The sequence below is a fragment of the Melanerpes formicivorus genome, unplaced genomic scaffold, assembly GCF_026170545.1.
Source record: "Melanerpes formicivorus ecotype bairdi unplaced genomic scaffold, bMelFor1.0.p_v2 SCAF_18, whole genome shotgun sequence".
NCBI lineage: Eukaryota > Metazoa > Chordata > Aves > Piciformes > Picidae > Melanerpes > Melanerpes formicivorus.
The window spans coordinates 13,359,928-13,386,328 of NW_027142370.1; the positions used below are offsets into that span (position 1 = coordinate 13,359,928).

The 26,401-nt window shown below is 41.8% G+C and overlaps 1 protein-coding gene across 1 annotated transcript in view; it reads right to left on the reverse strand.

Annotated features, from left to right (window-relative positions):
* The window catches only part of SORCS2 (sortilin related VPS10 domain containing receptor 2), a 626,507-nt gene that overhangs the window by 368,673 nt on the left and 231,433 nt on the right, over positions 1-26,401 (reverse strand). Inside the window, exon 2 of the mRNA XM_068149669.1 lies at positions 22,230-22,297. Within this exon, the coding sequence (XP_068005770.1) occupies positions 22,230-22,297 (68 nt within the window). The remainder of the gene's footprint in view (positions 1-22,229; positions 22,298-26,401) is intronic.

Sequence of the window (26,401 nt, forward strand, 5' to 3'; positions counted from 1 at the left end):
TCCAAGTGGACTTTGGAGAGGGAATGCATGACTCATTAACATCCGTGGGTTTTGACAGAATCAATTAATATATAAAGAGGAAAATTCAACCAAACTGCTTACTCTCAATACATTTTTCAGAAAGATGCCCCACAAAATGTGCTCACAAAGCAATATTGCTAACAAGGTAAGAGGATGAGAGGACAGGTCATCATTTAGAACAGAACAGAACAGAACAGAACAGAACAGAACAGAACAGAACAGAATAGAATAGAATAGAATAGAATAGAATAGAATAGAATAGACCAGACCAGACCAGACCAGACCAGACCAGACCAGGTTGGAAACCACCTTTGAAATCATCAAGTTCAACCTATCATCCAACACTATCTAATCAACTAAACCATGGCACCAAGTGCCTCATCCAGTCTCTTCCTAAACACCTCCAGCCTCTCCTCACAGGGCTTGTGCTCCGAATCCCTCCCCAGCTTTGTTGCCCTTCTCTGGACATGTTCCAGCATTTCAACATCTTTTCTAAACTGAGGAGCCCAGAACTGGACACAGGACTCAAGGTGTGGCCTAACCAGTGTTGAATACAGGGGCACAATGACTTCCCTGCAGAGGTTGGTCTCTGCTCCCAGGCAACCAGCACCAGAACAAGAGGACACAGTCTCAAGCTGTGCCAGGGGAAGTTTAGGCTGGAGGTTAGGAAGAAATTCTACACAGAGAGAGTGATTGCCCATTGGAATGTGCTGCCCAGGGAGGTGGCGGAGTCACCATCATTGGAGGTATTTAGGAGGAAACTTGATAGGGTGCTTGGTGCCATGGGTTAGTTGATTAGATGGTGTTGGATGATAGGTTGGACAAGATGATCTTGAAGGTCTCTTCCAAACTGGTTTACTCTATTCTATTCCACAGACTAGAGTCCTTTTCTCACAGTTTGTAAGTATTTGGTATGAGCTCCTGGCAGAGACCAAGGACTGTCCAGATCAGCCCTCTCCTGTGATGTACTGAACGTGTCCAGAGAAGGGCAATGAGGCTGGGGAGAGGCCTTGGGCACAAGCCCTATGAGGAGAGGCTAAGGGAGCTGGGATTGTTTAGCCTGGAGAAGAGGAGGCTCAGGGGTGACCCCAATGCCCTCTACAGCTACCTGAAAGGTGGTTGTAGCCAGGAAGGGGTTGGTCTCTTCTCCCAGGCAACCAGCACCAGAAGAAGGGGACACAGTCTCAAGCTGTGCCAGGGGAGGTTTAGACTCGAGGTGAGGAGAAAGTTCTTCACCGAGCGAGTTGTTCGTCATTGGAATGTGCTGCCCAGGGAGGTGGTGGAGTCACGTTGCCTGGAGGTGTTCAAGAGGAGATTGGACGTGGCACTTGGTGCCATGGTCTAGTCATGGGGTCTGTGGTGACAGGTTGGATTTGATGATCCTTGAGGTCTCTTCCAACCTTAGTGATACTGTGGTACTCCACTCATTCTCATTTTCATTAAACTATTGTAATTTACAAGCTGCAAAAGGTATCATTTTGAGTTGGAATCACTTTATGTTGATGAAGAACAGTCTCATTAATGTTTTCAAAAGCATTCCAGGTTAAAAAAAAATGAACAACCTCCACCACACACCTTTCTTCTTGCACAGAAGAATCAACAGCAGAGCAAAGCACAAATTAAAGCACAAACCTAATGTTTGCTTTCTTTCACTTCATCTGATTAGAGCCATTAAATTTGCATCATCCTTAGCTGTGCAATTATTACCACGGAAAGCTTAGCCTGTTAAATTCAATTCTCACATCGCAAAAGGCTTTCCAGGGAGCGATTCTTCTTTTAATATAACTTCCACAGGACTTTAATAGAGGTTGTATTATTTGAAGAAGCTATTTTTCCTCCTTATCTTCCTCCTAAAGGAGAAGGTGGTTGAATCTGACTCATAATGCCTCAATGGCTCCTTATCCCAGTTCAAAGAATACAGAGGTGGAAATGGCACGTGTAGTAGGGAAGGGCTCTAATATTGCTTTGCACTACATTGCTGACTCTCAACATACTCAGCAAGTTTATTCTCTCTTTCCCTCACCCCTCACCTGATAGAAAAAAAAAAATCAATGGCAAAAATGGTAAAAAATGGAAAAGGTTTCCTAAAACAATCATCTCTGAAAGAGCTTTATCTGCATGCACAAGGAGCTTTGGAGGGTATTTTTAATAAGGGGTTTCAAAATCACATCCTCCACCAGACAATTCATCGTGATTTATTTTTCCCCTTCCTGCTCATTTATTTTAAATTACAATAATTTTCAATCCCTCTAAATGCAGCAGGGCCATTCAGAACAAAACCTGGTTCATTTGTCAAATTAAGGAAAATTGCTTGCCCAGTGCAGATGCTTCTCAAACTGACCATTAAAATCTGCTGAAAACATAGAATCTCTGCCCAGAATAATGCCCCACATCCAAGCTGTCCACCACCATGTCACAACACCTCTATTTAAACCTAAACAAAAACCACATTTACTTATTTACCACGTTTCTGAGTAGTCTTAAGTCATGTGCTCTCTTTCCCTGCTCCTTCTCAACGCAGGACACAGTCTCAAGCTGTACCAGGAGAAGTTTAGGCTGGAGGTGAGGAGAAAGTTCTTCACAGAGAGAGCTGCTAGCCATTGGAATGTGCTGCCCAGGGAGGTGGTGGAGTCACCATCCCTGAAGGTGTTCAAGAGGGGATTGGACATGGCACTAGGTGTCATGGTCTAGTAGTCATGAGGTGTTGGGTGACAGGTTGGACTTGATGATCTGTGAGGTCTTTTCCAACCTTGTTGATTGTATGATTCTCTTAACAAGGACCTGAGTAATTCAAGTATTTGGAACTGTTAAATGTTTCCAATCTAAGTCACTGGACTTTTATTTCACCTCTTTCTTGGGATTGTTTCTGTAAGCAGCAGTGACACAGAGACATGCAGGAGATTCGTTCATTTGATATTCTCATTCATACAGCATTTGCTGACAGCCTTTCCATTTGAAATATCTTGATTCCTGTTAATTAACTCTCTCTTGGGAAAATATTCCCACCCAAGTGACAGACTATGTGGATAAGAAGCAAACAAAACAGGAACAACATCCTTGACACTGCTCTCAGGAGGAAATCCCAAATCCTGGGAATGCAGAGGCACCTGAAGGCGCACAGTAACGGTCTGTACAAGTTGCACCTCAGCTGGATAATCTGTCAGTGAGCCTTACCTACGCTTGAGTCTGGATTCCTTCTTGTCTCTATTGCACAAAGGTGATGATTCTTACTTCAAAAACCTAATATTGGTGAAACTAAACAGACAAGAAAATGAAACCTGCATTGGCACGGGTTGGGCTCGATCTCCAGAGGTCCCTTCCAACCCCCACCATTCCGTGAGTCTATGATCAAGCTACAGGTCAAAGCTCTCATCTGAATCATCCACATCCAAGAACACTGTATTGCACAGCTACATTTCTACCAGTTCCCTAGTCTTAGGCTGCAGCTGTTCCTATGGGAACATAAATCAGCACCAGCACTGGGGATGCTTCTGATCATTTTAACAACTTTGCTGTGAAAATCAGACCAAGATCACCAACCCTTCCAGTCCACAACTGGTATTTTGTACTGTTCATTTGTACCTGGGATGAAATTTACAATCTAAGTTCATGCGGTTATCTGGCACATTGAAATGTTGGAGAGGTTTTTGTAAAGGACAACAATGACTTCTTCCATGTAGTTATTTTCTTACTTGCCTCCTACCACTCTTTGACCTTCCCTCCCTCCATCTCACCCCTGCAAAACCAATCAGGGAACAAACATGTCCATCCCCCAGAGCAGTTACTCCCTCCCTTTCTTTTCTAAGGAAAACTACTAGGAAGTATTTTACAGAGAAATCTGTTTGGCTAAGGAGTAAGGAATCAGAAAGGGGGATTTGGCCCAAACAATTACAGTGGAGACTATGAGAAAGAGATGCTCTTTCCCTGCAGCCTCCTGGGACACCAAGGGATGAGCAGAGCAAGCATCAAGCCCTCTTGTAAACTTAATGGTTAGATTAAAGAGCTCTTCACTTCCCCTTGATAAGCTGAAAGGCTGAACTCTGCATCTCTCACAGGAGGCCATTTTCTCCAGCTTTCAAACCCTCCCATGACTCCCTTCATTTTCTACATGTTTCTGAATGCATGGACAGGAGGCCCTGACATATTTCAGCATCACCCTCGCGGCAGTGTGCCGAGAAAGCGAGATGCTGCTCTTCTCCCTGCTGAACGTGGTTCACATGGAGTTCATAATTAGCCAAGGCACAACCACAGAGGTCACCTCTCTGATCCCCTCAGACTTTCTACCATCATGATTTTCCACCATATGCCAACATATCGTACATCATACCCCACAGCTCTTGTTCTCAGATAAACAGCATTCCATTAAGCTGAACTTGGTTTTAATGGTCCAACTTAAAGCCCTTCTCTCAGCCCAGTCCTCATAACTCCGTGAAGTCTTCTCTGCCACACAACTGCAATGGACAATAATTCGTAATCACTGACAAACAAGTGGTGAAAATGTTGACAAGAAATAAGGCTGACACTGATCACTGCTAAACTCCAGGCAGCTAGTTACTCAGTGTTGACTCATTTCAAAAAGATTTGTGAATTAAATATCTTACAATATATTTAACCTGTGCCTTACTGATCCTGCATAGTGCTTCCCTCCCACCCTCTCAAACAGAGAATGAGCATCAGGAAACCACAATTCAGAAAAGACAGCAAATTCCCAGAACAAGACACAGAAAAGAAGCAGTGAAGCAAAATGTATCTGTTCATGTACTCCCAGACTAATTTCTAAAGAAAAAAAGCTTAAGCAGAACATGGGCAAAGATGTGGGAAAAACAAAGTGGAAATCAACACAACTGGTTCAGCTTCGAAATGGCTTTTTTGGTGATACTTCACCATCCCTGGAGGTGTTCAAGAGGGGATTGGATCACAGTATCACAGTATCACTAAGGTTGGAAGAGACCTCGAGGATCATCGAGTCCAACCTGTCACCACAGACCCCATGACTAAACCATGGCACCAAGTGCCACGTCCAATCTCCTCTTGAACACCTCCAGGGACGGTGACTCAATGTGGCACTTGAAGCCATGGTTTCGTTAGTCATGAGGTGTTGGGTGATAGGTTGGACTTGATGACCTCTGAGGTCTTTTCCAACCTTATTGATTCTATGGTTCTTGTTCTGTTGCATAAACAAACAAGAGCAAACCTTACCAGATGCTGAGGGTTCTGGATACTCAGTAAGTAAAGCACAAAACTTGATCAATAGTATATTTTCATTTTTAATTATTTCTTTTTCATGGGCATATCACCATTTAACTTCAAAAATGTTAAAAATTTGGGGTAACTCCAGGGGGAAAGACTTTGGTAACTAGAAAGCATTGAACACTCACCCTCTGAAAATTAGGGGAGTTATCAGCAACTACTTATCAGTTAGAGAAATATGGTGTTAATTTCTTTAGCATGTGAGAGAATGCAGTGACCAGCTTAAGGCACACAAGAACAACTCTGGTGAGTCTTACAAGACTGGGTAAGTCATAAGCTGATTGTAAACTATGAGAGCATCAGATGCCACATCAACTGTGCACCTTACCACTGACCAAATCCTGAGCAGTGGCTCCAGACAGCTGGAGGCAGATTTCTTAAGCTTTTATCTTGATATTCATATCTTGAAGCAGAGGAGGGATCATCTGCTTATTTTCAATACAGAACTAAACCAACTAGCAAACTGTGACAGACAGAAACCACTGCCTTTCTGTAACTGGCTGTCTTGCTACCTTTCAAGTGCCTAGGCAGGATTGAGTTAAGCCTGGCTGAGGGAGAAGGACTCAGTTCAGCACTGGGACTCTTGCCATTTGCTATTAGATGCAGAAGGAAACCAGGAGCCAAGAATCTACTGCAGAGCCACTTTGCCTCCAGAGTGCCTCCCCAAAATCTTCTGCCCATTACACTAAGTGATAAAATGGGTGGTAAGGGATAAGGCTCAGCAAAGATCCTTGCTTGTGACAGAGCCAAGAGTGAATGGATGAGGAGACTTCACTCTAACACACCAATTATTTCCACCTTAATGTCCAAACCAACACAATCATCATTAAATGCATGGAAGAAGACCAAGGCCTTTCAAGCCTCCTTTTTTCTCCACTCAGAACAATCTAACCTGGACACAATCACATTGCCTTCCTCCCACCCACCTATCCCAAGGAAGATCACCTCATTTCTGCCTAGATGAAAATGCTTTGTGATTAAAAAAAGAAAAGCAAAAAAAAAAGCTGTGCAAACTGTCAGGATGAGAAAATGCCTGGTGTGGAGCTCTGCTTTAACCCATCTTCTGCTGCAGAGCTTCATCTGTGGAACAGATACTCCAGTAATCAAAGGTATGCCTCCTCGGAGGCTACCAAGGAGAAGGGAAAAAAGAATGTGAACAGATGATTACTGCTTCCATAATAAATAACACTGTGCTCCATGAATGCTTGCTCGAAAATACCCACAACTGGTACCAACTGCAGCTGAAGTCTATTGTTAGTTTCAGGACCTGACTGGTAACCTGTGCAAATCGTTGCAACTTCACTGCCTCCAGAAGCACCAGCAGGCTTTACACCAATTAAGCCAATTTATTGCCTTGTCCCCCAGTAGGGCACATGCATTTGGGCCCTAAACTACAGTTTGTTTTCAAGCAGAGATGGTAAAGGGCCATGCAAGTTAGCTTGTTCCCAGGGGTGACACCACACAGTTCACTTCTTCTGGAGTGACTGATTTCTGGTAGAGAAGCTTCTCTGTGACTTGCTGACGGTGAAATCCAGCTGGCAACAACAACAGCTGCTGCTTCTCATGGGGATTTTTACTGAAAGGGTGCAAAGGAAAAATAAATACTGAATATGCAGCATTCTGTGGAGCAAAACAAAAACTGGAATAATCCCTGTCTGGCCTCACTGTCATCCCAACACTTGGGTTTGAACATGTAACACAGTAATTCATTTTGCTTTACCACCTCTGAGAGAGAAGACAAGAGCCTCCTCCTAAACACCATTCCCCATCAGCCAAACTAAGCACAGAGATTCAAAACAGGGCAGAATCATAAAAAGAGAAAATCTTTCACCCTTTGTTCTTTGATCTCTCTCCTAACAAAACACTACAGCAAAAGAAGAATGCTCAAGAGAACAACCTTCAGTGGAACAGATGCCCTTTGCTTCCCTTCTCTTTCCCATGCCCAGTCCTGAATGTGCTCTTCCCAACGTCCTTTTCACGAGCTTGCTGCACAAACTGAGGCAAATCCATCAGCTTCTCACAGATTGTGGGGTGGCTCCTGTGTACCCTGATTTTCAGAGCTAATGCTGAATTTCATCACGTTCCCTTGGCATTCTTTCCAGTTACCACAAAAGAGTCAAGAAATCCACCAGACTGTACCTCTTAGTTTCTTCTCAGTTCACAACCAACAGCTTTTGCCCTAACAGTTTGAGGTGTTTATGCTTGACCCTTGAAAGCCTGCCAGTCAAGAAAATACATGTACAGAAGTACAGGTCAAGCTAATCATAACTCAAAATTGTCCAAAACTTGTGAGGAAATAGTAAAGCTGCTGTCTGAAGTCCACTCTTTGAGTAAGACTTTAGCTTTACCCACATCCCAGGAAAGTACCTGAATTCATGCCCTCAAAAATTCTGCTTTGCACGTTTCAGTAGCGTGACTTAAAATAATTCTCTTCTAATTGAAGGCTCATTAAAGACAACAACAAAAAGAGGAACCTAATTTTCCTTCTTTCCTTTCCTGGAAAAATTAATCTGCCTAACATTTGTGGTCACCATAATATTTACCTGTGACAGACAAATCCTAAAAGGCAAGAAAGAACATACTTTCATCTGTCATTCAGCCTGATTAAAGCCTTATTTAGAGAAGTCGATGTTACAACCAATTAAAGCACATTCTGCCTAATTACCGGGGCGTTCCTCTACAACAAGCTACAATTCTATGACTAGAAACAATAGGTTTGGCTTTGGTTCATGGATTACAGCAGCTGCAGCCAGGAGATGTCATAAATAATGTACCAGCAACTAAATCAAAACTTATCAAGAATTCATACGGCATGAGAAAAGCGAGGACAAAAAGCTAACGCTGGCATCTCCGCTCTTCTTGCCCTGGGTGGTTCTGTGCAAACAAGGCCAGTGTTATCTTTCTGGAGAGGTAATGGATTGACAAAGGTGTGTCAGTATTTTTTGTAAGGAACAGAATTTCCCCTGTTAATGATTTCAGCAGTTTGGGATTTTCACACTCGTGATATTCAGGCAAATGTAAGCATTGACCCAGGCAGAGCCTACTTTATGCAGGGTAAGCACAGGAGAAGGACTCCCAGGAGACAGATCATCCCACTTCTAGAAATGGGATAAAGTAAGTTTGTGTTGCTTCACAAACAGGAGAGATCAGGCTAGGCTGGGAAGCAAGGCTAATTGGGAATTTGATTTCAGCCTCTCAGTATCTAAAGGGAGGTTATAAATAAGGCAGGACCAGGTTACTCAGTGAAAAGGTGGTAAGTGGCAAGCACAGGCTGCAAGATGGGAAATTCCAGCTGACACAAGCTCTCCATAGTCATGGGCAGAGGTTACCCAGGAAGCCATGAGATCTCTGACCTGGAAGATTTTCAGAACTGCACAGGAGGAAGCCACAAACAACCTGATTAACCTCTGCATCAAGCCCTGCTTCGAGCGGGGCTTGTGCCGGATGACCATGAGAGCTCCCTCGCAATCTAAATCATTCTCTGAATGTATGAATACAGAATAAATTCCTAGTAAAGCAGTTGTGAAAGTGATAGAATACTATCCTAATACCAACATGTATCAATTCTTTATTATAATAATGTGTATCAATACCCAAGATGAAATCACAAAGAATGTTACAAAATCTCAAGCATGTGGAAGTACCAAGACTCCCAGTTCCCACGGAAATCAAATATAATTTGATACTTAAACATTTGTTTGTATTTACTTCACAGTATCATAGTATCAGTCAGGATTGGAAGGGACCACAAGGATCATCTAGTTCCAACCCCCCTGCCATGGGCAGGGACACCCCACACTAGATCAGCCTGGCCAGAGCCTCAGCCAGCCTGGGCTTAAACACCTCCAGGGACGGAGCCTCAACCACCTCCCTGGACAACCCATTGCAGGGCTTCACCACTCTCATGGGGAAGAACTTCCTCCTCACATCCAGCCTGAATCTCCCCACCTCCAGCTTCATTCCATTCCCCCTAGTCCTATCACTACCTGAGATCCTAAGCAGTCCCTCCCCAGCCTTCTTGTAGGCCCCCTTCATGAGCATGCCTTTTGAGAAGCTAAGTCCTGTTGTCACTGTGAAGTTCTGGAAAACTCAACCCTGCATTTCACTTACCAGTGCACATTAAGAGATGTTGTAGTTCAAATATATTTAAGCGAGGAGACAAGGTCTCCTCTAATCATGAAAGTAAAGCAGTGGTATGTCAGGGTGTTTCATGCAACATATTTCTAACATACTTTTCTGACCTTTAAATAATTAACTGTGTTTTCTTTTTAAATTTTATTTAAATGTGCTTCTTGGATGCCTTCCACTCTGCATCTGACAGATTCATACATTCACCTGAGGCCATATGGAAATCTGAGGCATGAAAGCTTTCACTCTGGGTTTGTGCACTTTGCCAGCAAGTGCTGCCCTCTCACAACATACAGGAAGAACATTTTCCTGGTGTGTCCTTCCCCTTAGCTTGGAGCAGTCTGAAAACTGCACCAAAATAGCGCTGAGAGTTTAACTGCTATGCACCTGAAATCACCATGCATACAAAACTCCAACGCATGTATATTTTGCTTCCAATTATTTTTAAATGAGGCTAATAAAAGTAAAATATTACTATTTTACTAATTTTACATGTCAGGCTGAAGAAAAAGCAAACTAAAAACTACTGAAATGTGAGAACCCGGTATTTAGCACAGACACTGCCTAGGGGTAGAGTAAAAGGGAATGAAACCTCCAGCTCTAGCCAGCGTACTTCAGATCAACACAACTTTAAATTCTATCCCAAAGAGACATTACAGAATTAAGGAATGAACAGCATATGGTAAGAATTAGGATAAAACACTGATAAGTCTCCAAATTCTTGGAAGAGAGTAAAATTTAAAATCATTTTCACTCCCGTGGGTTAACGTTTTATGTTGAAGTCTCCAGAAGAGCCAGCGAGCCCGAGGAGGGATCAGCGTTACAGAAAGCTCTCTGAATCATACCGAAAGCACGGCCATACATCCTCCTGCCAGAGGGAAAGCTTGAAACGCTGGATATCAAAAGCTTGAGTGATGGAAAGACTTTTGAGCTGAGCTGTTAGTCTTTTTGATATTGAGATAACAGATTTTACTGCATGCCTGGCTTTATTTGCTTCCCTGCCTTTTGCCCAGAGGTGCCCTGTGTTTCACTGGGCGTCATTCGAACTGCATGCACCCTCTGCAAGAGAAAACAGACCCATCTGGCAACAAAAAGAACCTACCAGATTTGGGGAGGGGGGAAATCAGCACCAAAAGATGCTTTTCAACACGTAGGTGATAGTTAACAGGTATTTCCTACACACGCACACACCCCTCATTGGAATTACAATTTCAGATCCTGTCATGGAAAATTAGAATCAAATGTGCTCACAGGTCGTGGAAATATCTGCAGGCTGTCAAAGCAACTACAGGGGAAAAGCCCTGCTATCAGAAGGACATCAGCTCCGGAACAGCTTCAAATGCAGATCACACGTTAATGCAAAGACTTTTGGTGGGCACATAACACCTCATTAAAAGCAGATTCTCCAGTGAGGAGTAGGGAGAAGTCAGGCCTGGAACAGATAGAAACCCAACTTCTCCAGTGAGGAGCAGGGAGAAGTCAGGCCTGGAACAGATAGAAACCCAGTCCTATGAAAGAGGAAGAGGAATAGCTAGCAAGAAAAGGCCAACAGGAGGGAAAACGAGTGAGAAAGCAAAACGGGTGAGGGTAACTCAAGAATTGATAGCTGTTGAAGTTGCTACCCCTGCTCTATATGCAACAGGAGGAAATTATGCCAAAGGGGAAAAAAGGGGCAGTAGAAGTAGGAAAGAACAACACCAAGTATCGTATGAAAACAAAACAAAACAATTCCCCAAAAGTCGTTGCAACAGAGATTCAGTTGACTAATTCACAGTGTCACAGTATCACAGGATAACTAAGGTTGGAAGAGACCTCAAGGATCATCGAGTCCAACCTATCAACACAGACCCCATGACTAGACCATGGCACCAAGTGCCACGTCCAATCTCCTCTTGAATGCCTCCAGGGACGGTGACTCCACACCTCCCTGAGCAGCACATTCCAATGACGAATGACTCGCTTGGTGAAGAACTTTCTCCTCACCTCGAGTCTAAACCTCCCCTGGTGCAGCTTGAGACTGTGTCCCCTTATTCTGGTGCTGGTTGCCTGGGAGAAGAGACCAGCTCCCTCCCGGCTACAACCACCTTTCAGGTAGTTGTAGAGAGCAAGAAGGTCTCCCCTGAGCCTCCTCTTCTCCAGGCTAAACAATCCCAGCTTCCTCAGCCTCTCCTCATAGGGCTTGTGCTCAAGGCCTCTCCCCAGCCTTGTTGCCCTTCTCTGGACATGTTCAAGTGTTTCGATGTCCTTCTTAAACTGAGGGGCCCAGAACTGGACACAGGACTCAAGGTGCAGCCTAACCAATGCAGAGTACAGGGCACAATGACTTCCCTGCTCCTGCTGGCCACACACTAATTGACTAATTACCAGTCGCCTGTTCACTAAAGAAGCTGCAAGGAAAAGCAGACACTCTCAACTAGTGTTCCATATTTCAGATCATTACAAAGAATCAAGACATGTAAATATTATTGTAAAGTGAGTTTAATTTTTGTAAACCACCCACACCCTCAAATTCTGCAGCAAGTGAGAGTATAGTTACAATTTTTAAGCCGGCCTGCGTGGAGTTTTCAATTGTCCCAGTCCCTATCAGAGCTACCTAACAATACAAAGTCCCTAATAAATAAGTTATGTGGGAAATGTTGCCTTGGTTATATTCATACTGAAAAATATCTTCCATAGCGCAGGGATAATGAGAGTATAAAACATTAACGCTACATTTTTCTATAGCATTCTGCATAATTAACTCTGCAGCTGTTCATTCATTCAGCCCCAACCACCAAATTAATTCGCAGTCAGTTCACAGGGGAGGCAACGAGGGCAGACCTCACGCCACAGAAGCAAGCAACGCTGCTCACCTGGCGCATAACCCAACCCTCACACGAGGTGCCCAACACTAAGAGAAGCAACAGGGGGTTGCAAAACAGCATTGTCAAAGAGGGAAGTGTCCCTGCCCATGATAGGAGGATTTGAACTAGATGATCTTTAAGGTCCCTTCCAACCCAAACCATTCTGTGATCATTAGCTGTCCTGTAGTGAAACCGCAGTTAAGTGCTTGCAGATGAGTCTCACGGTTTGTCAATGCTCTCTGATCATCTACTGTCTTTCTCAGGTACAAGTCAAAAACTTTAAAGGCACAAACAACAAACATACCTAAACATTACACTTACATCCTATTATCTCTATTAATGCAGCATTACAGTCCCAGCAACAATAAGGATCCCACTTGTACAATCAGTTCACCTAATTGCTTATATTCCAAAAACAAACCAGACTGGGAAAAGACTAAGAGCACCGGAACAATAGGCACTTCAGTCAAGGTCACAGAGGCTGAAGGTGGAACCAGCAGTATCACTGGCTGTCAAGTACGATGTCACATCTACTTTACTATATGCTCCCCTAAGCCATGACTTTGCCCTTTTCAGGTTTTGGAATAAATCCTATTCAGGTTTCTATACCTCATTCATCATCATAAAAATGTGATGAGCAATGGAACTGGCTGTTTTGAGTGTGCTTTCTTATTTATTCCATTTAGCAGAGTGGCAAAAGAAACACTGCTTTATATATATATAGTGTCATTCCATCTGGCCCTAGGTTATGGGCTGTGCACCCCCCTGCTGCGCTGGCCTGCTGACAGGGGGAGTTAATGGATGACAGTGCAGCAAAGTCCTTCTGATTAGCTAAAATCTGATGGCTCAACTGTTTTTATATGAATTTAGAATGGAGGAATCACACCGCAAGAAAAGCTCTGAGACTGCAGTTCTTGGTTTGATGGTACAGGAGTGGATGGGGAGCAGTGACAATTCCCTCTTTGTTGTTGGGAGGGAGGGCAAAAACATCATACACTCCAAATTACAAACCCCATGACTAATGCATAGAAGGGCATTGTTTCTCTACTTCCCACCTTAGACCTGTCTGCTGAGGCTAGCAAGAAAGGTGATAATTTCCTGCAGGGAGGCTTATGCAGTAAGAAACCCTGACAGATCTGAGGAAACGCCAGTGAAGTGGCTTTCCAGGACTTCCTACTGCTACCAAGTAAGATTGCTGGTTCTATTACCATCAGTCCCAGCCAAAGGGAGCATACCTAAAACAAGAACCTCTTCATAGCCTACTGGGAATAAAAAAAAAAAAAAGGAGAAAAAAGAAAAAAAAGGGAAATAAAAAAGAAAAAAGTGAAAAAAAGGAAAAAGAAAAAAGAAAGAAAGAAAAAAAGAAAAAAGGGAAAAGAAAAAGAAAAAAGGAAAAAGGAAAAAGGAAAAGAAAAAAGAAAAAAGGGAAAAAAGAATAAATAAAATAGAATAAAATGAATAAAATAAAATAAAAAGGAAAAAAAGGAAAAAATTAAAAAAAAAAAGAAAAAAAAGTAAAAAGAAAATAGAAGAAAGAAAAAAAAAGAAAAAAGGGAAAAGAAAAAGAAAAACAAAAAAGAAAAAAAAGGAAAAAAGAAAAAAGAGAAAAAAGAAAAAAAGGAAAAAGAAAAAAGGGAAAATAAAAAGAAAAACAAAAAAAAAGAAAAAAGGGGAAAAAAAGAAAAAAGAGAAAAAAGGAAAAAAGAAAAAAGAAAAAAGGAAAAAAGGAAAAGAAAAGAAAAAAGGGAAAAAGGAAAAGAATAAAAAAAAAGAAAATAAAAAGGAAAAAAGGGGGGGAAGAAAAATAACTAAAAAAGGGAAAAGAAAAAAGAAAAGAGGAAAAGAAAACAGGAAAAAGGGAAAAAGGAAAAGAAGAAAAAGAAAGAAAAAACAGGAAAAAAGAAAATAAAGAAAAAAAAAGAAAAAAGGTAAAAAATGAAAAGAAAAAAGGTAAAAAAGAAAAAAAAAAAAGGAAAAAAGGAAAAGAAAAAAATAAGGAAAAAAAAAAAGGTTAAAAAAAAGTTTATGGCACCAGTGCCAGTTGAAGCAATCTGAAATTCTGTGCCTTAGGCTCAAGTTACTCAAACAACAGGCCAAGATTATTGCATCTATTTAAAATAAATCTATATTCTTTCTGAATAAATTGCCTTACTTCTTATGAGTTATATCTCACAATTATTTAATTCCTTTTCCAGAGAGAAGATGAAAGAAAACAAAAACGGAAAAGCAAACCAGCACAAACCCAATCTGTAATGCAGCAGAACCCCCATGCTCCAAGATCTATTACCGTTCTCAGCAGCCATGCTGCAATCAGCTCCAAGAAGCAGAAGTGTGCTGCGAGTGAGAGCCTTTTCCTAACTATATAAATCACAGCTTTCCAACTGGATCTTCCATCCATATGTTGTATATTCTTTGTGTGTTCACAAACTAGTGCAGCAACACATAAACATTTGAAATCATCATCACCACTTCAAGTTGCTGAAGCCTTGGATGAGTAGTTACGACACAGTGCTCTCGTCTGTGAGCAACAGATACTCAGCAAACAGTTGTGGGTAGACTGCTTTGGGAGCTTTTACTTGTTTGTGGGATTTTCAGATCTTCATATATAGTGGATACAAACATGTTTTTTAAATGGTGTTATGGTAACACATACATAAAAGGACCTCCTTAAGCTAAGTCCCCTGCCCTGAAGAGTCATTTAAAAGATACCTCCTTCGGAGATGTCTACAGGTTATGACTTAGAGAATAGAGCCCAACATCCATGATCAAAGTTCATCCAATGGCCAAAAAACTACAGCCAAAACATGTGTCAGGATGAGTGCAGCACCAAGTTTAACAGCAAGGTTACTGTCAATGTCATGGGTCTTGGTCTTAGGAAAGACTGTGGTGGGTTGTGTCTTTAGAGCACACACTGCAGTAGCAGACTGCAGCATCAGCACCCTTTATGTCCCCAGATCAATACCACTGCCCATTAAAAACATCAGGAATCAGCTCTTCAATCCCTTAGAATGGAATATAGAATAATAAATCAGGTTGGAAGAGACCTTCAAGATCATCGTGTCCAACCCATCAACCAATCCAACCCACCTAAACAACTAACCCATGGCACCAAGCACCCCATTAAGTCTCCTCCTGAACACCTCCGATGATGGTGTCTCCACCACCTCCCCTTGCACATTCCAAGATTTGTCAAGGCATGTTCCTTCCATTTCCTTTGTCTTTTATGTATTTTTCTTACCTGCCTCCCATAATACAACATTGCTGATAGGCTGAAACCCACTACATTCACTTTCTGATCATGGCTTTCCAGCACAATTCAGCTCATAATGATGTACCGTAAAGCATTAGCAAGACAGAAATTGCAGCAAAGATAATGAAAGTCTTTGCAGTGCTATTAGGTGAATATGGAAATATGATCAAAGAGAGCATAAAAATCTGTTGTTCAGTAAGAGAAATAAAATTTTAATTGTAGGACTGCCTTTTCAGCTGTACTGCCCCAAACCTTTTCACAGCAGAACAGGTGGAAGGAAAAGCTGCACAGGTACAATGGAGGGCAGTCTACTTCGACTGCAGAACCTGCATTACTCAGGATATGCCAGAGAAAGCACAGCTAGACATGAGATCCCAAGCTGAGCTCACTGGTCTAATAATTAGAAAGCCATTTCTTTTGTTTTGTTTTTACTTGGAAAGAGAGTAAATTTGATATGGAAATCACAGACTCAATAACTCCATCCCCTGGGGCTATTACTACAAAGTCAGTTTTCAAGGCAGAACCACAATATAAGACCATCTGGAAGCACAAGTTGCTGTAGAATGCAGTTGCTCACTTACTAAGCAACACTTCACACCAAGAAAGCATTGCACTAGGGCACCAGACTCTATATTGGACTTTTTTTTTTTTTGGTTGGTTTGCTTTTTGGATTAATTTCAGGAAATAGATGAAATGAGCTTCACCTACCAGTCAAAGAAGTTGGAAACAAATGCCCATATTCATTTTCTCACATTTTGAGTCACAGGAGGTCTGGAAATTTTACTTTCCTGAGTGGTATGTCGTTCATTGCTTCTACCTTACAAGAGTATCCTGTCCTTTGTAGTCTGGATCTTAATCCTGGTGTCAGTTTGCACCTTTGTGTAAATGCCCAGAGCACTGTGCATGGATTGCTGCTGCTGCTGCTGCTGCTGCTGAGTGGGCTTGTATAAATATGTCTTACTTTGAATATATGGCTTTTTGTGGGTGCAAATAGGAAGAGCTGTGCCACCAAGACAGAATTTTCCTGACTCCTTGGGGTTTGGCAAGTCTCGTGCTGCCCATGAGGCTCACCCAATTGCTCTCACATCCAGCTGTCCAGCCACTGGCCTGGATTCACAACCACAGAATCACAGAATTATTGAGGCTGGAAAAGACCTCTGAGATCATCATAAATTAACCTCCTTGCAGAGTGCTGGAAATCCGCTCCCTTCTCAGGCGGCATTTGGAGTAAGAAGTCCCAACCATATTTAAACAGATGGGAAAGTCTGTTTCTTCATTTAGCAGTTCATCATTGACAACATGGGGCAAAATACCACAACGTCTCTGAAAAGAGCCCACCTAGAGTTCAGCATGCAGCTCTAAGAGTAGTTAAGAGTACAGTTAACAGCAAACAACGCTGTTTGTTTTGCTGGGGGGTGAAGCAATAACAACTTGGTGATGCCATTGGGAACAATGGCAATTACATAGCTGGTCGCTTTAGCACTTCCACATTATTACAGCTTGATAATATGCAATCAAAACTTTATTAGCAATCAGCAGCAGCATCTATTATTCATAGTTTAGATCAAGCTAAGAAGGGGAACACCAGAAACAAGACTCAGCCAGTTCCACAGCCCCACAGTGTTGAGTCGCTGTATAACCTTCAACAACCATTTACCATCTCAGCTGTCCCATGTACAAAAGAGAATAATAATATCCAAGAGACATTATTGGAATTAAGTAATTCATGTGTACTGATAAATATTAGCATGAATTTCTTAGTGACTGTCGATTCAAAGCTTAAATATTTGATTGCAGTACTCAACTTCATACATCTATAGGCTAGCAGGCACCTGAGGCAGTAAAATACATGCAGCTATGTGTTTACACACAAACCTGCCCATAAAGGATATGAAAATGTCTACTCCAGTATCTAATCTCTTAAATGATCTGCTTGATTCAGGTCCTTCATACCATAAATGTGCTGGATAAAGATGTGTGTGGATGCTAGGAAGCAAAGTATCTTCAATGTATGCTCCATTTGTGAAGATCATTTTAGTTCCTGGATTTTAAGTTTTAGGCACAGGATCAGTTTTTTTTTGTTATGTTAATGAGGCAAACATGACAACCCACTGCATTCCCCATGCATACTGCAGTTTAGAAACGAAAAGCAAAGCTGAAAACAAACCCCTGCTCCTTCTCCATTGGTTATTTTAACTTATATTTAAGAGGCAATCAATGCTATCTCAGTTTACTTCCCTAAGATATTTAGAGTCAAACAACTAAACAATTTACCTTAACAATTACTTAATAAGCAAGAAGTATTAGAAACAGCAGACTAGAGAAGCACACCCTGGTGTTTTCTAAACACATGCTTCCACCTAGAATAGAATAGAATAGAATAGAATAGAATAGAATAGAATAGAATAGAATAGAATAGAATAGAATAACAGAGTAGAGTAGAGTAGAATAGAATAGAATAGCATAGAATAGAATAGAATAGACCAGACCAGAACAGGTTGGAAGAGACCTTCAAGATCATCACGTCCAACCCATCATCCAACACCACCCAATCAACTAAACCATGCAACCAAGCACCCAATGCCTCCCTCTCCTCAGCATAACCAGGCATGGCTGCTACTAGCAAAAGGTTGTCAAGACCTTCATTATCTGGCACCATTTTTGCTGTTTGTTCAACACCGAAGAAAATTCCAAGGTAACGAAAATTGAAGTCTCCCAATCCTGTAACCTGACTTGTGTGGGCAGGCATAAATTACCTACAAGAATTAACAACGCCCTGTAGAGGCTTCATCACCTGGATCCACTTCCAAAACCAATCTGTCTTCTTTTCATAAAGCAATGACCCCCCACCAGGCATGCAACTGACTGGTGCTTTTCCCCACCTTTTGCATCACTCTGCAAAGTCTGACTGCAACTCCAAGGTCACTAAGATCAAATAAGCCCCCCTGGACATCTGAGTCATCCTTCCCTTCTCATTCCCTGTTCCAAGGGAGCAAGGAAGATTAAAAAAAATTAATTGGTGATAGGAGAAAAAGAAAGAGTGATGAAGAGGAGATAGGATTTAGAGGAAGAAAAGAGAGATGCAGTTTCAAGAAACAAAAGAACTGAGCAATGCCAGGCTAGGATACTATTTAGTGATTGGCAAGATAAATGTGGGAGATTAACAACATTAACAAATTAACCTGGTGAGGACTGATCAGGTTATAAAAGTTTATTTTTCTGCTTAGAGTCTCAGAGAACATAAAGTGTCTATTATGATCTAGCCAGGAAAGACAGGAAGAAGAAAAACATTGGACTGATTCAGGCAATAACCCTAAGGATCCACTCCCACTAGGGCACAGAAACCTCACAAAGATCAATGGCTTTTGTCCACTGATAAAAAACCAAACTTGCCATCATTTTTCACACTTACTTTACTATGTGTTTGTTCTGATGCAAATGAGAGGAATGCAAGAGAGAATCAAACAACAAAAAAAGAAGTTTAAAAATCTATAGGCAGTGCCTTGCAGGCAGGCTGCCAACGTGAGTACAACACATGGGCTCCATCAGCGAACACGGAGCCTCACCGATTTACACTCCACCATTTCAGACAGAGGAAAACACAGAAGCTCTCTGATTCATGGACAGCTTCACTCAGTATTTGTTTTTGTTTGGTTTAGTACAAATAATGAGCTACAGAGAGAGGCACCGTTGGATGCTTTTGCACAGGCTGGTGTCATTTGTGCTTGTCCAGATCCAGGCACTTTGTAACTTGCTCAGTCTGACAGCTCCATGTGCTGCTTTTACACCACGGTGAGGGGAGGTGGAGGAAAGAGGTGAGCAGCCCATATCTAGGGATGGATTTGCTACAACCCTTGGCCCAAGGGCTAATCTTAAGAACTTTCTTTCTTTCAGTTTTTCCATCCTAGTTTCATAACCCATCAAAGCATCTTTGTACATCTATTACTTGGAAGCAAAAGGGCCTGATTTCCCTCTGATGCAGGCTAGCATCAGTTCTATTTGAATGCAGTTCACACCATTTCTTTCTTCACACCAGCTGTCAGCAAGGTCTGAATGACCTTGTTTAAAGTGTTTCTGTTCTCAAAAGAAAGCAACATTATCTGAAGCCTGTTTTATGTTTATTTTGAAAGAGCAGAGAGTTTATTTTGAAGAGTCCAACTGAGTAAGTTTAGAAGACTTGTATGACAGATTACACTGAAGCATGGATGGCAAAATTTGAAACACATTGCACATGTTTTACAGGCCAGAGGCATAGAAGAGCAAAGCACAGGCTGCTCAGGCAGTTGTGGGAGCATCCAATTTGCCATTTGGTTGTCTTCCCTGCACAAGATGTTGGACAAAAATTAAAAAAGAAAACAAATGTGCAACTAATTTTGCTTCTTGTAAGTTTAAAGGATAATTACAAATGAACTATCACAGCCCTAAAAGAGGCCAATCTCAAGCCAACAAGCAGGCTCCATTTGATCTTGCTTTCCTGAACACTCCCTTTTTATGAACAGAAGTTTCTTTTTGACTTGAAAATATCCTTGTGCTGCGTAGAACACTGCCCCTGGCCAGACTGTACTACTCAGCTACCAGTATGACAACAAGTTATTGGAAAGATACACTTAGACTGTGAGAAGTCCCACAAGGTTAAAACAATGCAGCTCCTTCTAAACAAGGAATGAGGCTGGTGTACAGTATGTTCTGGTCACAGAATCTTCTCACTTCCTATGCTCTTGCCTGCTCCTTTTCTTGGACTGTCTCTGTAAATTCCCTTAGGCACACAGATGAGGGTTTAAATCTCCATAAAAGCTCTTGGAACAGTATGAAGTTCACAAGTACCTAGCCACAAGGTATTAGACAACCCATTTGTTTCTAGACCTGAAACTTATGGGCTCCTCGAATAAATCTGACATTTATAACAACTATTTAGATGCCCCAGAAGAGTTATTTCAAGAATATTTCTCCTTCTACAGATAACCCACCAAATCTAGCACAGCACACATTGAAGCAATCTCCCCTATGAAGAGAGAGTGAGAGCCCTGGGGCTGTTTAGTCTGGAGAAGTCTGAGAGGGGATCTGATCAATGTCCATCAATATCTGAGGGGTGGGTGTCGAGTGGAGGGGGCCAAGCTCTTTTCAGTGGTGTGCAGTAACAAGACAGGTTCAGGCTTGAACAGAGAAGATTTCACCTCAACATGAGGAGAAACTTCTTTACAGTGAGGATGACAAAGCACTGGAGCAGGCTGACCAGAGAGGTTGTGGAGTCTCCATCTCTGGAGACATTCAAAACCCACCTGGATACATTCCTGTGCAGGCTACCCTGGGTGATCCTGCTGTTGGCAGTGGGTTGGACTGGATGATCTCCAGAGGTTCCTTCCAACCTCTAACATTCTGTGATTCTGTGAATGTTATATTTATTTGCAACAGTGATAAACTTTCCCTTTTGAAGTGTACATAATTTTTCCAATTATAAAAAAATACTAAAAATTGTGGAATATTTTACAGACAGGTGGAAGATTATACAGACACATAGAAAAATCAGAGCACAGAAAAGCCCTCTTGGCAAAACAAAATTGACCCCAGAAGACAACTAGGGTGACTAGGGTAACACAGGCTTACCCTAGCCCTGCTGTTGTGCTGATGCACACCAGAATGTGCAGTTGAGCACGCAGGCAACAAGCATATCAATACTTTATTTCACATGTGTTAAGGAAATAATAATCATCTTAGACATTTATTTAGATTCTTACTGTGATGGGTTAACGCCCATCCTGGAAGCAGGGGGAGGGGGGGAGGGCTTGTGAGAGCATTGCCCTCCTTGCAGGGGGTTTTCCCCCTGGGAAACTAAACTAGTCTGTTCCACTCCCCCTCCTTGTCCAGCAAGGCTATAAAAAGGAGGACACTGCAGCCATAGGGCTCTTGGCCCCTGCCTTTGCTTGGACGAGGACTGCTGGTGGCTCCCTGCTTCTCTGCCACATGGTCAGGCCTGATCCTTCTCCCTGCTACCTCCACACCCTTTCAAAGAGACTGGTTTTGTATTCTTATTTTTTCTCCCTTCCATCCTTGTTCCTTACCCTTGTGAACCCTACCCATTATTGTTACATAGATATATATGTTGTTTAAAGAAAATTCTTTACTTCTCTACTTCCAAGCTGACTTCAAATTATTTCTTGGTGGATCTGCTCCTTCCCTTTCTTTTTCCTCTCTATTAGCAAAGAGGAGGGGGGAGCAGGGGAGAGATTCTCAGCCTTGCCCCCATCTGAGCTCTTAAGTCCAAGTTAAGGCTCAAACCACCACACCTACATATTCCCAGTTGTCATAAAACGCTGTAACTTGCACTGGCATCGTCTTTCAGTCAAGCATGACCACTTTCAAATCAGGTATTATTTTTACCCCAGCACAGCACTCGAGCAGTAAGAACTCCCAACAGCCACATCCCAACACCACAACTATTTCAAAGTTTTTAAGCAGTTTTGATGCAAAACTTCTAAAAAAAGGAAAAGAACGGCATCTTGCAAAGTGGCAGCAGGAAGGTACCTGATAGTCTCAATCACTGCTTGTCTCTACTGTCAAAACCCATTTCAAACTCCTCCTTACTGAACTGGAGAAACAGCATTTAAGGAAGCAAAGAGAGCTGATGATAATCTTGCTACATCAGCTTCAATTGGCTATCAACTGAACCTCACAGCAGTTTGGAAAGGGAAAAGAGATGGATCTGTTACCAGGACAGCATGGAAAAGGAGAGAACTTACCTCCACAAAGAGCTCTCCAGCACTTTCCCCATGTCAGTATGATAATACTTGGTCAGGATCAGGATCACCTAAAAAGAAAACAAGAATACATTTATACATGCAAACTGATACATGAAATAGAAGTAGATCATGAGCAGCATTATTCTGGTGAAAACCAAAAATGAAGCTCCTGCAAATCTCAGCTATATTTAATTTTATTTTTATCTCAACCAGTTTTGCTTTTAGACTGGGTTTTTATTTTTTTTTTCTGAGAAGAGTGCCTTCAGCAGCACTCAAAGTTTTCAGGAAACCAGGTGACTTTGTGAAAGACTGCCTGGGCCACACGAGCAGTGGCGTTGGAACAGTCACATAAACCCGCCCAGCACAACAGCCCCACAGGCATGTCTGTGACTTTCTCAGCAGGAAGAGCCAATCTGGTTGTTACCTTAAATTTAAGAGATAACTCTCTTGGACATTTACAGGCAATTATTTATTTATTTATTTATAAATCTAAAGTGTTGGTGATGAAGTTTGATTATCCAGATCATGAATCCAAGCAGAAAGTGAGCTCTGCTCTTCCATGCAAGACCATAAACGCAGCGTTCACGTCTGTCATTTTTTGTTCCCACAAGTATCACTTTTTTTCCCTTCAAGGCCCAGCTTTGTGCTCTGCAAATTATTAATCTTAATCACCAGCAGCCAACAAAATACACAAACTAATTTTATCCACAAAACATCTTCAACCTGTGGAAAAAAGAAAGGTCAGGAAGAAACACCTTCCATTAACTCAACATCCAACGGATTCACTGGTCTGGCATTGTAAAGCAAGCATAAAGCTCTAGTCCATGACTGGTGTAGCAAGCTGAATGCTGTGCTTTATATTTCAATCATTTGAAACAGATTTCTTCCACTTGCTGCTAGTCCATATTAGTGGGGTTTATGTTCATGTTCCCATAGCAACTCCAAAGACGTAGAAGGGGAAGAACCTCTGGTTCCTTACACAGCTGCTGCCTTTCTTCAATACAAGGTCAACATCAGTCTCCACCAACTGTCATTTAGCTGGCACTTCCTCTGCTCTGGACCACTAGATGAAATCTCCAGCAAACAGCAACTGTAGGCATTCACTTTGATTATTCAGATAATTAACATACTGATGATACACTTAAACTGCAGTGTCTGTATGCTGGAGCTTGTGAGAGAACAGAGTTCCAGACCATGGGTGTTGCGTAGATGGCACTTTGGAAACAGCACAATGTCTTGCAGAAGAGAGCTAACACCATCAGCCTCACTCAGGGTTAGTTGAACCTAATAAATTCACAGCACATATTCCTGAGTGTATGTTGAGAGAAATAAAAGCAAAACCAATCCATACTTCTCAAACAGCATTACTTTCTCCTATCCTCAAAAGAGTCACACTCTACCGATTGGATGGTTTATAAAAATCAAAACTTGGTTTAATATAAAGCAAGAAAGAGAGAAAAAAATAATCTTTTACTTGTAAATAGGTTACTACAAGACTTACAATGCCAAGAGAAAGAGCCGTTTTCCAAAGGAGAGAGTATCTACTGATGAGATTCCTGGCTATAGCCCAAGACACTCAGGTCAGCTATTTATTCTTTTGTCAGTGTCTTAACTACAGCTTTCTGTTGGTGCTTGCAATTAAGGAGAAACTAAAAGAAACTTCACTACTGAGAGCATCTATTGGCTGCCAATGTTAAGGAAAAAAAAATGTTCAGATTGTGCTTTTCTGAACAACTGAAATTCCTCTTGGGCCACAAAAATCGACCTGGGATGTTTTTGAAGAGATAAAAGAATGCATCTTTGGTGGAAAAAAACCAAAATAGAAAAGAAAATAGCAAAAGATAATGAGAGATTATGTTTTGTTTCCTCACATTCCTGCTGAACTGGAGACTAAATTCTGAATGTAGTGAACCAACTTTTGATACCCTACATGCCCCACAAGCATAGCTTTCAAAGTTCAGGTGATTTTCAGCAGTTTATGTTGGGAGTCACCCTGCCCCAGGATATGCCCAATGTTTCATTCCTGAATTCAGCTGGTTACTATCACACTCAGAGGAGCCTGCTGGGTTATCTCTAAATCCACCTGCTTTGCCCTCAACCTCTATGGAAGCATCCACAAAGCACTAACAAAGCCATTACTGTAACTCAGCAGCTGTCCTAAGTGTTAAAGGCTTTCAGGAACAAGGGGTGGGCTCACTGTACTGCTTGCTAGCCATAGTTCACTGAGGGGAGGCACACACCAAACTGGGAAGCTATTGTTGCTGCACACACTCCAAATCAATGATTTTCAGGTAATTGCAAGCTGTTTTGGGCAGCAGCCACAAGCAGTATTCACACAGGAGCTCTGAAAACCAGGCAGCAATGTTTTCCAACCTGACTGGTAAATTCTTTCAAGGACTAAAATACCTTATGCCAGAAGTAGGGAGACTGGTTTAGGAAGGAAAACAAAGCCACTATAAGCCTTCTTCAAATTCTTAAACACTGTGAGCAGATTCCTGCCACAGCTTGAGCAGCATGAGGCTGCTGGGAGGCTCACCACTATTTCTACTGTGCCAGTGGGTTCCATCCCAGTATCTGAAAAATGTAGGTCAGCTATTTAACAGATTTTTACATTATTGTCCCCAGGCTCATGGGCAGCTTTTCAGGTTAAATAGTGATCCTACTAACCATAACAGTGTTTTTTTCCTCAGTTAAGAAGCAGATCCAAAACCAGGAGAAATCATTTCACAATAAAAAATAATGTAGAGGTCTTGAGGATTTCTGGATCCTGTTTGTCACTTCTTAGAGCAGAGCCCTGTCTCCCTGATTTCATTTCAATGGGAGCCCATAATGGTGTGCATTTTACAGGCTCATACACAGGGCTGTCCGAGTGAGATCACGTGGGTAGCCTGTAGATGAAGAGAGGCTTGAAGCACAACAGCAACCAAGCAATGATCAAGGGTATGATCCTTAACCAGTTCATACTGCCACCAGTCCTGAACAGCTACAATAAACTTAGCTTTTGTGTGTTGCTAACTTATAGCTAATACAAACACAGACAACAGAGGAGAATTAGCTCTGGCAGAGTCTTTGTTTACAGGATTTTTATAGGAGATCTTCGAGTTCATCCTGGTTTATAAGACTTGTGAAACCATTTAAAATCATTTCATCTTGAATTTACCAATAGGCTTTTGAGTTAGTCTCCAGAGTATGTCAATGGAGGTGGCAACAATAATGGAGTGTTTCATGCTAGGGATTTACCAACACTGGATGAACACACCTAAGAAATGTACCCCTTCTGCTTTCACTGTCCTAAAAGTCCTTAGGCAGTCAGTCCTTCTTCACAGAATTTTTGGGGGAATGTGTTTTGGTTTTTTGTTTGTTTGTTTAAGTAAAGTACAAGTAAAGACACATTCATGTTTTGCTCCAGAATAAAGACATGGAAGTCTGATATGGATTTCTTGCTCCATATTTGATCATCAGACTTCTCTTAGGAGCAGTCCTTACTGCACCTTACAGCTTTCTGATCACCCTTCTACTGCTTGCCTCTTTGCAGCAAAGTGGCAAATCCCTCCAGTTTCACCTCCCCCTTCAGGAAGATCAGAATAAATAGAGCATCATGTCTCTAATTCTTTGACAGGTTCCCTGCAGGAGACAGGATACAATACTTCCACCTGTTTTCTTCCAATAAATTGTTTGTATTTTGATACTACATGACAGGCATGCACCAACTATGTCACACCATAGGGATCTGAAATTAGGAAGGTAAAAAGGGAACCTAAGACTTTCAAGCTTTGTCACAAAATTAGTGCTTTATTACTTGCTTCTTTACTACAGCTCTTGTGCTCTCCATAAAGTCAGAGCTGGCCAGTGTTTTTCCATATGGGCCAAAGTAGGATAGGATAGGATAGGATAGGATAGGATAGGATAGGATAGGATAGGATAGGATAGGATAGGATAGGATAGGATAGGATAGGACAGGATAGGGTAGGATAGGATAGGATAGGGTAGGATAAGATAGGATAGGATAGGATAGGATAGGATAGGATAGAATAGAATAGGATAGAATAGAATAGAATAGAATAGAATAGAATAGAATAGAATAGAATAGAATAGAATAGAATAGAATATACCAGACCAGACCAGACCAGACCAGACCAGGTTGGAAGAGACCTTCAAGATCACCGTGTCCA